The 17,492-nt window shown below is 36.3% G+C and overlaps 1 protein-coding gene across 4 annotated transcripts in view; it reads right to left on the bottom strand.

The window, feature by feature from the left end:
• The window catches only part of TENM1 (teneurin transmembrane protein 1), a 701,438-nt gene that overhangs the window by 224,875 nt on the left and 459,071 nt on the right, over positions 1-17,492 (bottom strand). For all 4 annotated transcript variants that reach the window (XM_031445499.2, XM_064482772.1, XM_064482770.1 and 1 more), the window contains 5 exons: positions 11,848-12,047; positions 10,390-10,600; positions 5,489-5,590; positions 3,898-4,092; positions 784-984 (listed from right to left, as the gene is read on the bottom strand). In XM_031445499.2, the coding sequence (XP_031301359.1) occupies positions 784-984; positions 3,898-4,092; positions 5,489-5,590; positions 10,390-10,600; positions 11,848-12,047 (909 nt within the window). The remainder of the gene's footprint in view (positions 1-783; positions 985-3,897; positions 4,093-5,488; positions 5,591-10,389; positions 10,601-11,847; positions 12,048-17,492) is intronic.

Genomic DNA, 17,492 nt, shown 5'->3' with positions numbered 1-17,492 from the left:
GAATGGTTAAAACTGTAGTTGTCCTTGGTGGCTGAGCTGGATTTTCATAAGTGGAAAGGTAATAGTGAAAAAAAAAAAAGAAGTAGTAGCATTCTACGCTGAGTTAAAGGACCTAGAAAAAAGTGGGGGTGAGGAGAGCATACAGATTACTTTAGCAGAAGGGGACATTTATCTATGCAGGATGCAGAAGTAGAAGATGAGCTGGAGATAGAGATTCGGAATAGTTTGCGGTGGGCTTTTGATAACAGGCTAGGATATCTGAAGGTTATCTATAGACAATGGAGAACTGTGGATGATGTGAGGGCAAAGAATAGGAAAAGGAAAGCAAAGCTGTGGGAACAGTAATTGGGCAGGAATATGGCAACATATAAACAGAGTAAAGTGCCTGGGCTAAGTTGAGTTTTGAAGTGATGGGACAGCCAGTGGAAATATATTGCAGATGGTTGGAAACAAAGGATTACTTAAGTTTGGGGGAGACATATATTTGAAATAATCTGTGTAGAACTGATAATAAAAGACTTGAGAATGGATGAAATAACTACAGGAGAATACAGAATGAGGACAGAGGTTCAACTACAGAACTATGACAATGAAAAATATGATTAAAAACCCAGTAGTATGTTGTATATGAAAACCCAGTAGAACACTGGCCTAGGAAATACGTGGAAGCCCCTTACGTTAAACCCACGAAGGCACACAGATCAGACTTTAAGAAATACTACCTTAAGGCAAAGACCAGTAAGAAATGGGGACTGAAGGAAGAAGAAGAGAACTCTGATGTACCTGTTGAGCAGTCAGATCCTGTCCACTTGGGATCGCAGCTGCACGTTCCAGTGTCCAGAAGAAAAGTCCCGTGTCCTGAGCACTGCTCTTGACATATAGGAAGTGGAGTTTCACAGTTGACTCCTCCCCAACCAGTAGAGCAGTGGCATTCTCCTTTAACACAGATGCCATGGCTGGAACACATTGGGTCCAAGCAGTCCTCTGAAGGTCCAGAAAAAAGGGAAAAGAGGGTGAAAAGTGAACAGGTGTGGCCAGTACACCTTAGGATAATGAAACTGAGGTACTCACATTGATTTCCTAATATTGTATCATTTATGCTATTTTAATTAGGCAATAAAATAACTCATGTAAATGCTGTGTTTCAGCCAGAAGATTATTAACACTTAAAAATATGGTAGGCTATCATAAAGCTTGCAACCTAAATTTAGAAGAAACAAACCACACATTTGTTATGTGAAACTGTGAGCAGTGTGTAGTACTCCCACACAAATAGGTGGGTGGACCAGTGTGGGCCTTCAGTAGGAATTCCTTGGCTTTGCAAAAATAATTAAGAATTTTTGGCAAGTCACTCCTTGCCTTTTCTGAAATTGGAATCATAGCTCTCAGAAATGGCTTTTATTTGATGTGTCTAAAGGAGTCTTCATATATATTTAAGTTTGGATTATTCAAGGTATTGGGTGAGGTGACTGCTGTTGCATGAAATCATACAATATAATCAATTTCTTATAATCTCTCATTTATTCCTAAGAAGCAATGAAAATGCAACACTTTAAACATAATTTAAAAATTCTTTCCTTCGTGGCTTCTCCCTCTACCAGGACACTGTGGCATAGTTTTCAATTCTTTAGAATGTCATGGACTCAATTATTTTTGTCTCTGATTCTGTGAAGTCTGGAAATTTTTGGACACATTCTGACAAACACTCTATTTTAGAAGTAGATTCCTGTGTTAAACTGAGTGACCATTCCATGGGAAATAGGAAAATTGATTTTCCAATTTCTGCTCTTCTTATACAAATGAGACTCAAATAACTTAAGCATGATGAGGATTTATGCTTTGAATGACTTTCTCAGCTATAGACATGGACTAATACAACCTGCAATCATTTGCAAGACTGGCTTCGTTTTAGGGTGTAGCATATGGCCATTGAACAGAGTAACTCTAACCAAGCATTATTATAATTACTGTTATTGCTATTATAATTAGCCCATGATCTCAGGGTCATCAACACAACTCATTAATACCTGAGCTAATCAGCAAATAAACACAAGAAAGTACATCTAAATTTGATCCGTTCGTTATTTGGAGGGAGAGGAAAAGGCTAAAATGTAGAATATTGTTTTGGAAGGAGGTCATTTTGTTATATCAAAATACAAATTTTAATAAACAAAGTAGTATTTAGCGTAATGTAGTCTATTTTTTTGAAAAGGCCACCTTCTATGAATAGGTAAGTATACTTAAGTCAGAGGCACAAAGTCATATGGCGGAAGGGGCTAGGTGGGTAGCACACAGGAATGAGACGGGCTGGATGGAAGGACACAGGGTGTGCTGGGAAGAAGTATCCAGTTTAAAGGAAGCTGCTGCTACTTGGCTCCAATCGCTGCCACCACGTAGGAAAGGGGGCCCAGTTACCAGGTTTTCTAGTTGTTCAAGAGAGGCTAGAAATAGACATTTTTATGTGACATTCTCTTTTAAATTTTGGCAAATAAGTCACATTAAACAACAACGAACACCACCACCACCACTTTGTGAACCAAACAGAACCCATCCATAGGTCCACTTCAGCCTGTGAGCTCCTGGTCTGTGATGTCTGACTTAAGATATTTTTAAATTAAAAAATGGTATTTGAAAAGTTTATACCTTTAAACACGGTATTGCTTGCTATCTTGGTTATTCTACAAATTTTCTTAGTGGCCCCTAGAAGGCAAATTTAAGCTAAGTCCTTTTTCAACTAGTTAAACAAAACTTAAATTAGAAGGATCTAAATTAATTAGGTTAAACGTTTTTCAGGGAAAATTGTAGATATTGTAATAGATACCATTTTTTTTAGGTAAATGTACGTGTGTCCATATAGCACCTGAATGTACAACTTAAATATAATGATTGCAGTTGGCTCACCATAAAAACAGTTTCCAAAAGTAACTCAGGAACTGTGGTGCCTTGTGTAGGCCCAATGCCATTCGCTGGAATAGATACGATCTTCACACCAAAATTCTACTATTGCTAATGGGAGTTGGAAAGCTAAACTCTTGCTTGCTCATGGAGTGGAATGAGATTAAACCCTTTAAAATGCTGTGTAATAGTCTTAATGAGCCATCTTTAAAAAGCAATTATAGTGCATTTTCAGCAGCCTCTTTCCTGAACAACAGTTGTGATGAGACCATCTCCCATGGTAATGGTTTAATATTATTTCTGAAATCAGTCTTATTTGAGGAATGTGGCATGAAAAAGGTCTGATTACTGGTAAACTTATTTTCCAATGTGTCTTCTTTAAATCATAAAACTATTGCCATTTCAAAGTATGTTTTGTAAATGATAAAACTATTGCACACATATAAGTAAAAGCACCTTTGGGATGAGTTTTAATATAAAGGCGCTGCCTTGAAACTCAGTTGTGGTAAGTCTGTTTCCTTAGGCACAAAGGTCAAGTTTTGACATGAGGTATGTAAACATAAATAATATAAAGCCATAATAGTAACAGTAATTACAAATCACTCCCAAAGAAAACATTCATGAAATGGTTCCAAATGTGCATATATCATTATTATTATTATGTGCTTTAAAGTAAGACATAGCCTAGTGCATTTTATAATAATGAAAGCATATAAATTAACACCTAAAATCATCAGTATGGAAATTCTCAAGTTATAAAACAGTGTTAAAACAAGGAGGGGAATGCCATTTTTCATTATTGCTTTGCAAGTGTCACAGATACAGCCTCATGTATTAACATTAGAGACTGTCAGAAGAGACGTGAGCTCCCCCACTCCATGTACTAAGTAGACACAGTGAACATTTATGGTTTTTGAAGACCACTCACATCTCCACTAGGAACAGAATGACAACCTGGACAATTCAGTGAGAAAAAAGCCTGGATTAACACAGGGCTCTGACCTTCCTCGCATATTTCTCCTTTGTATCCTGGCACACAGATGCAGACTCCCATGATGCAGGTGCCATGGCCAAAGCACGTTGGGTCAATGCATTGCTCTTCTGGAACGTCGCACTCTGGCCCCTTCCAGCCATTCCGGCAGACACAGTGTCCTTTCTCGTATTCCCCATTCCCACCACACAGCACAGGGCACGAATCTGAAGGTTGACAAATAAGTTTTTAATGTTCTCATAATGCTTTTTAAATCTCCAAACAGAAATTCTCTATCGATTCTTGTATAATATTTCTGGCAAAAAATTGTACTATTTCTCTCTTAGCCTTTATTAAATAGGCATGTGTTCATGATTACAAACAGAATTTTCCTCTTATGGGATTGAGGTAAAGATAAATTATAAAAATATCCTGAGTGGAGATATTATTTTAAGTATTTGCTTTTGATTCCACCACACTCTTAAACAACTATTATTACTATCATCATTATTATAAGCTAGGGTTTTTCTCTCCTATGGTTTTTCTTCCTCAAGCAGTTGTATGCTACTTGCAGAATGAAAAACTTGAAAATTTGGCAAACTAATTGGGAGTTATTCATATTCCAGAATGTTAGCTTTAAAAAGTTGTGCATTTAAAGAGACTTATGTTGGACATTTGTCCACTCCTTTCCCATATTGTGTAGACCTTTATTAGAACACTCACTCTGCTTTGTCACTGTTTGTCTCCTTATTAAAAATAAGGGCTTCCTGAGGGCAGGGCCTGTATTCTCTGTCTTAGTCATTTTTTTTTAATACCAGCCATCACCTCTACTCCTACCCCCACCTCTTCAAGATTGACCACAGTACTGGGAACTAGCGAGTGCTGTAGATTTCTCTGTTGAATAGAATTTAATCTAAAGAAACTGAGTGGCTGAGAAATCTGAGATTAAAGTATTAGCAGACTGAGAACTTTATGAACACAAACGAGCAGAAAGCATCTCTGAAGTAATAACTGTAAGCCTATGAGAAAACTCAGTGTGATTTACCTACAGCTTTTCAAGAATTAAACTATGGGCCAGTCCAGGACCCAATAAAGTTTGTTAAGTTTAACTTCTGCCTCTCCAGTCTTTACTTTCTAGGCTACTCACCCATTTGGTGAGTGCCCACCCCTCCCAGTTTACACTGGTGTGTATATGTTGTTACCGATTCTGCCCATTCTTAAAGTTCATCCATTGTAAGTGAGTTTATGAAGGATATATAAATAGCATGTAGTGTTTGGGTCACACAATCCAGGTACAAATCCCAGCTGTTAGTTAACCTTGGTTAAGTTATTTCACTTCTCTGCGGTTATTTCTTTCCCCATAAAAAACTAAGGATAACAGATCTACATCAGAAGGCTATCATAGGATGTAGGCGCTAAAATAAGTATTGCAAAGTGTTGAGAACAGTGCCTGGCAGAGCAAGGGCTCAACTTTTGGTAGTGCCAGTGGGGGGCGTTACTGCTGCTACTGCTGCTGCTACTACAACCACTCCTGTCACTCCTCCTCTTCCTCCTATTGCTGCTAATTCTGAGTTCTCAGGTGACATCTATTTCCCTAATCAATCTGTGTAACAGCAACATTACCTCTAGCACAGTCAGGCCCAAGGAATCCCGGGAAACAGTGACAATGGCCAGAGATACACTCTCCATTTCCATTGCAATTGGTTGAACAGTCATCCATTATTTCTGTTAATAGAGAGAAAAGGAAAAAAAAAATGAACAAACCTATAGGTGGTAGAGTCCTTTATTTTTTTCTAAATTGCAGAAACTCTGAGCCTGTAACAATCTTGCCCTCTGCTGTCTAGGGAGCACTTACTATTTAGAATTAGATGCCAAAGATTTCTGGAAGATGTCACATGTAGTACCAAATTATTAAAAGCGTCCTGGATTTGCTGAATTGACTATTCGAGTGGAACTAAAAACCAACCTCACCTCTAAAGTGCATAAAGGGTCTCGATGAGTTGTATTCGTTGTATTCTTATGAGACATTCATGATAAAGCCAAAAATGTACTAGAATTATACGCCATTTCTCAAAAGCAAAATGGGCTTTAAAGTACAACCCAGAAGACCAAGTCTTTTGTTTATTTTTGAAATTTAGGTTGTTGCAAATAAAAATTTCTTCTCTAGCATCTTAAAATGTTTAATCTATTATCTTGACAGCTTAAATATGATAATCAGTATTTCATTTTCATTAATAAGTGACAATGGGAAGCTTTTAAAGTAAGTGTTCATATTAAATTCACCACTGCTAAAAGCATTAGAACCTAAGTATTTTGTTGAGAAATGTTTTCATGACTGTAAATGTTTATCAGGTCTCTGCTACTAATTTCCCTTCAATCCATTCTCAGAGAAAAATAGGTTTCAGGGGAATTGAGAAGGCTTTGAAGGTGCCCATAGGTATTTCTGGTGACATAAGGATGTGCAATGCAACAGAACTTTGGTAAGTCTTACGCTAAGTAACTTGACTGAAAAGGTATAAAGTTATACAAAAGTCAGCCTCTGACAACGACATTAAAAATTGTTTCTAGTTTACAATTGTATTTCAGTATAATAACATCAGTAATATCAAATTCGAAGTCCATGAACTATTATGATATGTATGCTTTACGACTGTAGTTTAAAGAAATCATCTTCTCATTAGGCTTTTCTATAAGTTTTCCATAACTTAGCACTCCTGGATTCTGTGCTTTATGTTCCAACCCATTAAACTCATACTTCTTCTATGTACCAGCTTTCCCTTTTCCATCCAAATTATTTACTTCATCTAGATTCACTTGGATAAGCTATTTCCGATTAGAAGGAGATATTCTAGGAAGTGGTCTTGGCATCTTCCACTGAACTATGAGAATTTATGAGCGTTGAGAAACAGCATTTCTTCAACTGTGGCCTTTTCATCACCTATATCAGTAGGATCACTTGAGGCACTTAAAATGCAGATACCTGAGCTTTATTCCAGATTTACTGAATCTATCTCTGAGGAATGCAGCCCAGTAATCTACATTCTAACAAATACCTCAGGTGACGCTGCAGGTGATCACCGCATTAAAGCACTGAGAACCAATGCTTCAAACAGTAAACGTCCATGGTTAGAGGAATTCTGATTTAGACTTAGAGTTCTGCCTTGGGCAGAATAAAAGCAAGAGGAAGAGGTCTCTAGTCCATTTGGGGGATTCTTAGAAAGCTGAAGATGAATCTGGTGGCTGTGTGGATAGCCCCCCATTATCAATCAGAGGAGATTATTCTTCTGATGTCCATGTGAACACATAGATTCCTTTTTGCCAGTTTATGATGATGGTCTGGTCTCTGATCCCTGTGTTAGAAAACTGAACTGGATAAGAAACTGACGCACAGCATTTCCTAAGCTACAACTGACTGGGCTGGCAGGGACATAACATCTGACAAAGAGCCAACCATTTTTAACTCATTAAAACATTAGTTATTTTCAGAAAATCATTAATTTATTTAAAAGGTCATTACAAAAAGGCACAAAGAATCTTTGTTTTTCATTCAGAGATGGAACAATCATTTATATATTTTCTTATGTAGCTTTCTTCTACCAAGCAGTAGTGGCAGTTCTAAAATCTATGTTTGAATTTCCCCTGCCCTGGGTGGTTAACAGGAGGCCATGGTGGAAGATTTCAAAGGTAAATATAGTTGAATTTAGTTTCACATCAGGTCCTGCTGACAACTATATGGAAGCAGCCTTGTGGGAATGTAGCTATTGTAGAAAAAATGTTTAATAAAGTTTGCTCTCAAAATAGATAAAAATCACTACATCTTATTGACTTATCTAAGAAATGTCCCCGGGCCCATAAAGCTGCACAGAGCTTAACTCCAGCCATGCAAATGAGAAGAGAAGGCAATACAGGAGGTTTTGGAAGCTGCCACCTCCAGTGGGTATCAAAGAGACACTCGGACAGTCTAGGGACTCTAGAAGAAGGATGGCTACAGCAGGAACACATAAATAACTAGTGATGAAAAAGAATGTGCTTTTCTATTTACATTGGCCTCCAGGAAGCTGTGCCTTCTATCTTTTAAATCTTACTTCAGAATCACTTCCTAAACACCAGTTCATTAGAGTTGAGAATCATTTCAAAGTTCAAGCTTAAAACCCTGTTTTTACACTAGAGCCTAAAGCCCCTTGGTATCTGCAGCTGAACTGATGATGGGTTTTGCTTCCAGCAGGTTTTCTCATGAAGAAACTAAAGGTAATGAATAATTGTATGGAATGAGTATGGTATAAAGTGCAAGGGCTTTGGAATCAGACACACTGGCTGTCTTCAATCTCAATTTTGTCACTTATTGGCTGTGAGACTTTACCAAATTGCTTACTAAATTCCAAGCCTTTGTTTCCTTATTTGTAATATAAGTACCACTCCACCTATGCTCTCAGGGTTGTGAGGAGAATCAAACAAGATAACTGAACGTAAGGCATCCAGTACAGTGCTTGGGGCAGAGTGGCACTCCACAAATGGTATATATTATCGTGTTACTGAGTAGGTTGGCTGAGATTAGGGGATATTGATAACTCTGTCTATATGACTGGAAAATAATATATAATAATATAGGCCAGTGGCTAGCCTATATTAGTTGTTCAATAAATGTTGGTTTTTAAGGCTGTTTTGATCCCTATGAGTAGCAGACCAAATATAGCTAATCAACTGATTCTAACATTATCATGAAGTAGATAAATGAGCAGCATTTAGAAGAGTTCATACAGACCTTAATTTGTTTAATCAGACATATTAACCTCTTTTTACTGTGATTAGGATAAATTATAAAAACAAAAATAACACAGAGAATTTAGAGTAAATAGTTTATACATCTTTGATTTTTGAGGAAATTTACTTGGATTGTCTTTAAGTGGAACTGTCAGACAAATGTTTGTGTTGCCTATAATCGTCAAAAGACAACAGGAAAATGAAGAAACCGACTTGCGTGAGGAAAAAGCAACTATGTGGTTGCATATGAGACTAACAGCTTGATATCTGGATAATAGGAATTATATCTCAAAGGTTAGGTTCTTTAGGGGAGGAAGTAAGGGACAGGAAAAAAACTCTAAGCATGTTTCTGAGTCTATTGAGTTTTGAAAGGTTAATAGCTTGGTTAGTGTTTTAACTTGAGCTTAGGGGTAAGGATAACAGGGAGAGAAAATCTTCACAAATGTTTTAGATCTCCTAATAGCTCTGATTTCTTAGAAGAAAGTTAACCTCTCATAACTCATTACTATTTGCATTATCAAAACTGGGCCTTGGTAGACAAATATCATGAACGATGCATCTGATCAATTTGCCCCACTGAATCTGTGAGTGGCAAAACAGTGTCATGGATTAAAGTATTTTTTTTTTCTAACTTAACAAATACTTTGTCTTTTGAAGATGTAAGATCAGTGGAGTTTTTCTCTAGGGGGGAAAATCATCAGTGCATTTTTATTGCCTTTCTGATTATTTTAGGGGAAAGTTTTTTGATAATCTTATGGCTGGAATACCATTTTCTACTGACAAAAGGTCTTCAGCATCAAGTAAAAATAGAACATAATTGTTATAAAGAGCAGATGGTATATCTATTAACAGTCAACACGTCTTCCTAAACATATGGTTGAACAGGTTAACTAAAGGATAAAGTGGTAAGAGTTGTATAGAAAACTGACAGTTGTAAAACATTTTCCTTTCTTTTCGAAGACATGTGTTTTAGGAAAATTCACACAGTAAAACACTGTGTCTATGAGTTGTTTACCCTTAAGGCTCTAAAATTGCTAAAGAGCTCAGCTTTATTCACACCAAGGGTCATGGGGAATGAATTCACCCCCCTAAAAAAATGACAAGAGTGAACTATCTCTCATTAACATGAAAGTGAATAAGAATGTGTGCAGACATTGTATTAAAAAGAACATGCTTTAAAAGGCTTTGGGCACAGTGAAAGAGCCACCATTGTGATGATTTTTAAACTAAACAATTCTAAAGAAATGGCTTTGCAAGATCCAAGTTATTATCCTTAAGACTCTTCTATACTCAAGGTTGTATTTTGAAATCTTAATGGTTCTAGAATCAGTTTTCTACAGAACTGGATTGATGCTTATTTTTCCATTTAAAAAAGGTATTTATTTGCTTTTTCTTTTCGGATAGAACTAGAATTAACAGGGCTTCTCTTTCTTATTCCCTTCTTCACTGAAGTTGTTCATCTGTGTAGCCTCCATAGTATTTATTATTCCCGGCAATTATTCCTGTTGAAAACATATAAAAAGGAGCATGGCAAGTATCCTAAAATAGCAGCAAATAATGGAGCATTTAAAAAATCTGAACCAGCAGTTAAACAACATTAATGACAACAATAATATAAACCTTTCTCATCGTGACCTATCCTGAATGATGACTTTAAGGCAGAATGAACAATAAGCTTAAATAACATCTGTGTCACTTTTGTCACTGATTGTGTCTTTCTGGAGTTACACTGTCAATTCAGAATAATAGCCAAGGCAGCTTACCAATTGCTGTAGTTAACACGAATACTTGCTCCATCTTTTTTCCATCATTGTAAAATGCCAGATACCAAGGCCCTTGGTCCATATACTCTATGAAACCTGTTTCCTGCAGCGAGGTTAAGATCAGGTTCCGAGGGGAGTGCTGGGTATCATCAGAGCTCTTGGGGTCCTGTTTGACCAGTTGTTTTCCATCCATTAGTTTTACAAAATCAAACTGGAACAAATAAAAACACAAATATGAGCCACTACTTTTACTTCTAAGCTGATAAATATCTCTTAACTTCAATTGCACAACTTCATACTTCTTCACTTTAGAGGTGGGCAAAGTGGAAGAGGAAGTTATTCCTTTTTAGGTATATTTAAAACCAAAAGCATATGATTAATTCTGAAAAAAGGCTCCACTATATTTATAAATGTTATAAACCTTTCAGTTTTGGAGTATTAAAAATAATTGTTTAAAAATAAATAAAGAAATAGAAAAAATCTTATTTACTATCATGCAAAAGAATCTTGATATTTTCCAAAGTATCTGATAGAAGATACTTGAAAATACACATTCCCCTTCAAATGTTACCATGACCCTCTTTGCAAATTAAAAAGAATTTTACAGTTTTTAAAACAAATAAATGAAGAGTTAAAAATTTTAGAACATTCATCATAATTTACTACCTTTGTGGTAACATATTTAACTATTCAAATACCCTGTCCCCCCACCCCCAATCAATGGACAAGCACATGGCCCACATATCCTTGGACATTATTTTTTAACAGTCACATTTGAATGGCATTCTAATTCTCTACCTATTCTGAACCAGAAGGTAAGGGTCTGACTATAGTCATATCTGTTGGGAAAAAAGCAAGCCCTAGATGGTTACGATTCCTGATGCTACTCCTTAGGTGGAGGAGGGCCTCAAATGGATGCCTGTAAGGAAGAGATGAGGGAAGGAAACTGAGGGAAACGAGGTGGTAAAGGTTTACAGAAGGATTTTGTAAACCATAGAGGTTTTACGTATTTGAGGTATTATTAACAATAATAAGGAAAAAAATTCTACCCGCAAGACAAAGCCTTTTTGATTCATTTCCCTGTTGATTTGCATCCCTTTACTGAGACATCAGGTCAGGAATGTATGGAACCAGCAAAGGAGGTGTGGGAACCAAAGCTAAGTTAAGACAAGGGGGCTAGAAAGGCTCATGATCTTCCTGTTCCAGGGAACAGAACTCAAGTTCCAAGAATATTTTCTTAAACTACCTTTTTTGAATCTGCTCTGCTAAATGCTATTCCTTATTTCTCAATGACATTTTTTTTTCATTTGCTTGACTGTGATTATTCTGGATATTTGCTCATTACAAAAATTGTCTGCCTTCACCTTTGACTCCCACACACTTTACAAGTCACAAACCCTGAACTATTCATCCCACCACAATCTAGAAGGGTCAAGAAATACCTATAACATCAAATACCTGAGTGTGTGTAGGTGGAATGTTTCTTCTGCCATAAATTCCCAGCAGAGAGTCCTTGGCTAAGGAAATATTGAATTTCAGATATATAGGATGGTGGATAGTAATCTGAAAACGCCAGAATAAGCCAGGTGGAATGGTCTGCATGACCTGTGCACCAATGTCAACTTCTCCGGTGTCTATTGCCCGTCCCTTTTGAAACACTGGTTTTAAAGATAAAGAAAAGTATATATTATATATAATATTAATCTTAAGTTATAAAACAGTAGTTTTTCATTCTTCAAGAACAGATATATCAAAGAGACTTACTCAAATCTTTCTTCCTCCCCACCCCATCCATCTTTTGATTTAGACCTTACCCAAATTAAATATCTTTCAAGGAGCCTTCCCTAACCAACCACTGTATCAGTCTATCAGTCTCTCCCTCCTCTGAACAACTATTGCATTTATTTCCATCACTGGAGTAATTTTAACCATTATTTACTGAGGTCTGTCTCAGTAGCTGCAGGAGATACAAAGATGAGTAAGATACAGTTCTTGCTCTCAAGGAACTCCGAATGTAGGAGAGAAAATAGGTATTTGGTTGGAGGATACTCATTCCTAGCTGTCTCCCTCCTCCTTATCACCACCTAACATACCACATATTTTACTTATTTATTATTTATTGCCTGCTTTTCCCCAAAGAATATAAGCTCCATGAAGCTGTGGCTGTTTTGTTTATTGCTTTATCTCCAGTAACTAGAAGAATTGTAGGCAAATAGTATGTGATCAGTACATATTTATTCAATCAATGAATGAATGAGAAAAGAGTATTTATGGGAAGTGATACAGAAGACAAACCTTAAAGGAGGGAGAGGATTTCAACAGAGCTGTTGGGAAGGATTTTCCACATGGAAGGAACAGCTTGAACCAAAACAAAGAGGAAGGAAACTGTAAAGCTAAGGTGTAGGATATGTGTGTAGAAAGAGGAGCAGGTGGAGATAGGGCAGTGGGGGGAAAGGATGACATCATCTTCTAAAGGGCCTTGAGGGCCAGTCCTAAATAGTTTACTTAGTAAAGGGTGGAAAGCCATTAAAGGTTTTTAAGAAGAAGGCAGAGGTTTGGGTACATTAGAAAGGCTAATCTTGATACACAAGATAGGATGCTTTAGAGCAGGAAGACACAAGGATGATGAAGGAATTATGGGTAAATAATTCAGGTGAATGACATGAAGTTCTAAATTTAGGGTGGGCCCAACAGCACATGTGGAAAAAAGTACATTACAGTCAATTTTAAAATAAACAAGTGGGACTATATCAAACTAAAGAGAGTTTGGACAGCAAAGGAATGATAAATAAATTGAAAAGTCAACCTACAAAATAGGAGAAAATATTCGCAAACCATATACAGTCATCCCTCAATATCTGTGGGGAACTGGTTCCAGGACCCCTGCAGATTCCAAAATCTGTGGATGCTCAAGTCCCTTATATAAAATGGCAAAGTATTTGCATATAACCTATGCCTATCCTCCCATATACTTTAAATATCTCTAGATTACTTATAATACCTACTTATTACTTATAATACCTAGTACAATGTAATGCTATGTCAATAGCTGCTGGCTTATGGCAAATTCAACTTTTGTTTTTTGGAACTTTTTGGAATTTTTTTCCCTGAATATTTTCAATCCGAGATTGACTGAATCTGCAGATGTGAAACCCAAGAATATGGAAGGCTGAATGATGATAAGGCATTAATATCCAAAATATATAAAGAACTCATACAATTCAATAGCAAAAAAGAAAAAAAGCAAATAATTCAATTTAAAAAAAGACAAAGGACTTGAATGTATATTTTTTCAAAGAAGACATACTAATGGCCAATAGGTATATGAAAGGTGCTCAACGTCACTAATCATTTCTGGGGGAATGCAAATCAAAATTACAATGAGATATCACCTGACACTTGTTAGGTTGGATATTATCAAAAACACGAGATAACAAATGTTGGTGAGGATATGGAGAAGAGGGAACTCTTATCATTGCTGGTGGGAAAGCAAAATGGTACTGCCATTTTGGAAAACAGTAGGAAATTTTCCCCCAAAAACTAAAAATAGAACTATCATATGATACAGCATTCCTATCCCTGGGTATATATCCAAAGGAGTCGAAATCAGGATCCCACAGAGGTACTTACGCACCCACATTCATTGAAACATTATTCATAACAGCCAAGATGTGAAAAAAAACCTAAATGTCCTTCAATGGATAAATGGATAACAAAGATGTGGTGTACACACACACACACACACACACACACACACACTGAAATGTTATTCACCCATAAAAAAGAAAGAAGCCCTGCCATTTGCAACAACATGGATGAATCTGAAGGGCATCAGTAAAATAAGGTAGACAGAAAAAAGTCAATTTCATAGAAACAGAGAATAGAATGGTGGTTGCCAGGGCTGGAGAGAGGGGAAAAATGGGGTGATATGGGTCAAAGGGTACAAATTTTTAGTTATAAGAAGTTTTGAGGATCTAATGTACAGCCATGGTGACTATAGTCAATAATATGGTGTTGTATACTTGAACATTGCTGTGAGTAAATCTTAAGCATTTTCACCACACACACATGCACAAAAGAGTTAACAGTGATAACAGTGAAGGGTGTTTTAGTTATCTTGATCTTGATAATCATTCTACAATATACATGTATATCAAATCATCACATTGTATACTTTAAACATACACAATCATATTTGTCAATTATTCCTCAATAGTTTTAAAAAATCACGTATTATCTGGGAAGTGTAAAACTGGATTATCCCAAAGAATTGTACAAATATCAATTAACTTCAAATTATTATAAATTAAAAATTCTTATTGTACTTTCCAGCATAAATACTAAAAAATAAAAATTTATTTATTGAACTAGCATAGAGAAAATAATACTGAGATAAAAATAACTTATCTAAATGAAGGCAAGAAAGGGAACAGATTCACAGACTAGATAGGTCAATTAGAAAACAAAAGGAGATGGAAGATAAATTTCATATGTCTATATCTACAATTAAAAATAAAGAGTAGTTAACTAAATGTTTGTGTTAAAAAGCAAGGACCATCATTCTGAATTAGAAGTAAAATCTAATTACAAGTTTCTTAACAAAAATATATCTAAAATATAAAGAGATTATTTATAATAATAAAACAAGTTATTTCCCCAGGAAGAAAAGAAAAAGAAAAAAAGAAGACAATGTACAGGAAAACTCTACAGCAGCTCTTCTTAGACTTGACTGTGCATAAGAAGGGGTCTTGTTAAAAGGCAAATTCTGACTCAGTAGGTCTGAGGTTGTATATTTCTCACAAGTTCCCAAGTAATGCCCATGTTTCCTGGCCCACAGCCCACACACCGAGAAGCAGGGTTCTGAGGACCCGGGGACCCTAGGTATGGAAGATAAGGGATGGTCAAAACTGTGAGTTTGAGTGACTAAGTGACAGTAGCCAAAACAGGAAATCTAGAAGGAGCTGGTTAGTGTGAGAGGATGGACACTCAGATCTTTATTATTTCTGATGTGCTAGTTTAATAGAAGTTTCTGTGGGACTCTGTTGTGTGATGGGAGGGAGAGAGGGATAGAAGAGGGGCAAGAATTAGTTTACCTCGATTTTAAGCAAGGAGGACTACACCTCAGGAGGGCAAGTTCAATTTGGCCTCTTTTCTCACCGCCTTTATATTTTCTAGCCATCAACTCCTTTTCCACACCAAACACAGTTTAAAAACACACATAGTCTCTGTCCTTTGTGTTCACCCACTATAAAATTAACAGCCCATTAAGAAACACACCTGCAGTGGCTTTATTCAGAGGCCAGTGCCTTGCAGCTTTTAACTCCCTAAAATACCTCCATTATTGCTTTTTGTGTTAAGGCCAGGAGTAATAACTATTTTAAGAATGTTCACTGTTAACTGTTAATAATAGATTTCAAATGCAATTTTGAACATAATTATGTATTACAGGACACATAATTTTGTGGAATTGACATTTATAATAAAATATGCCCTTTGAGATGATAAATGACCAACTGAGGACCTTATTTTTCACTGGAAGTTACTTTTTTCCAGAGTGAGACAGAACAGTTTGGTCCCTAAAGCGTTGATTATACATTTAACTCTTAAGGTCCTGGAGCAGACAAATGTCTTCAATGAGCAGTAATTAACAGACTGTGTTTCTGTGGACAGTTCTGTTCTCAACTTATTGTTCAGTTTGTTCAACTGCTATCCTCCTTAGGGCCTTTTATCACTTCTTAAAATGCATCACTTGGTGATGTAAACAGTTTTATAAATATAATACAATTTAAAATGTTTTACATTATCTCACATACATCTTAGCAATGTTCTCCTAGAGCAGTCTACCCAAGCAACAGAAATAAAAGCAAAGATAAACAAATGGGATCTAATTAAACTTACAAGCTTTTGCACAGCAAAGGAAACTATAAGCAAAACAAAACGAAAACCTACAGAGTGAGAGAAAATATTCACAAAAGATGAGACTGACAAGGGCTTGATTTCCAGAATGTATAAACAGCCCATATGACTTAATTAGAAAAAAAAAACAACCCAATCCAAAAATGGGCAGAAGACCTAAATAAGCAATTCTCCAATGAAGACATACAAATGGCCAATAGGCACATGGAAAAATGCTCAGTATCGCTAATTATCAGAGAAATGCAAATCAAAAGTACAATGAGGTGTCACCTCACACCAGTCAGAATGGCCATCATTCAAAAGTTCACAAGCGATAAATGCTGGAGAGGCTGTGGAGAAAAGGGAACCCTCCTACACTGCTAGTGGGAATGCAGTTTGGTGCAGCCACTGTGGAAAACAGTATGGAGATTCATCAAAAAACTAAAAATAGATTTACCATATGATCCAGAAATCCCACTCCTGGGCATATATCCAGAGGGATCCTTAATTCATAAAGACACCTGCACCCCAATGTTCATAGCAGCACTATTTACAATAGCCAAGACATGAAAACAACCTAAATGTCCATCGACAGATGACTGGATAAAGAAGTTGTGGTATATTTATACAATGGAATACTACTCAGCCATAAAAAAGAATAAAATAATGCCATCTGCAGCAACATGGATGTCGCTGGAGAATGTCATTCTAAGTGATGTAAGCCAAAAGAAAAAGAAAAATACCATATGATGTCACTCATATGTGGAATCTTAAAAAAAAAAAGACAAATGAACTTATATATAAAACAGAAACAGCCTCACAAACATAGAAAAGAAACTTATGGTTACCAGGGGGGAAGGAAGTGGGAAGGGATATATTGCGAGTTCGAGATTTGCAGATACTGCCTGGTATATATAAAATAGATAAACAAATTTATACTGTATAACATAGGGAACTATATTTGATATCTTGTAGTAGCTTATGGTGAAAAAGAATATGAAAACAAATGTGTGTATGTTTATATTCATGTATGACTGAAACATTGTGCTATACACCAGAAATTGACACAACATTGTAAATTGACTATACTTCAATAAAAAAATGTTTTAGGTCCAGCAAACACTATTTTAAAGGTGCTATGAACAGTCTCCAATGAATAAAGATGCTGTCATTTAAAAAAAATCAGGACAAAGCTGGCTGATGGACAT

Source organism: Camelus dromedarius, chromosome X (genome assembly GCF_036321535.1).
Source record: "Camelus dromedarius isolate mCamDro1 chromosome X, mCamDro1.pat, whole genome shotgun sequence".
In the NCBI taxonomy this organism is placed as follows: Eukaryota; Metazoa; Chordata; class Mammalia; order Artiodactyla; family Camelidae; genus Camelus; species Camelus dromedarius.
The sequence above is the reverse complement of the archived record's forward strand: the minus strand, read 5'-3'. Positions and strand labels throughout refer to the sequence as shown.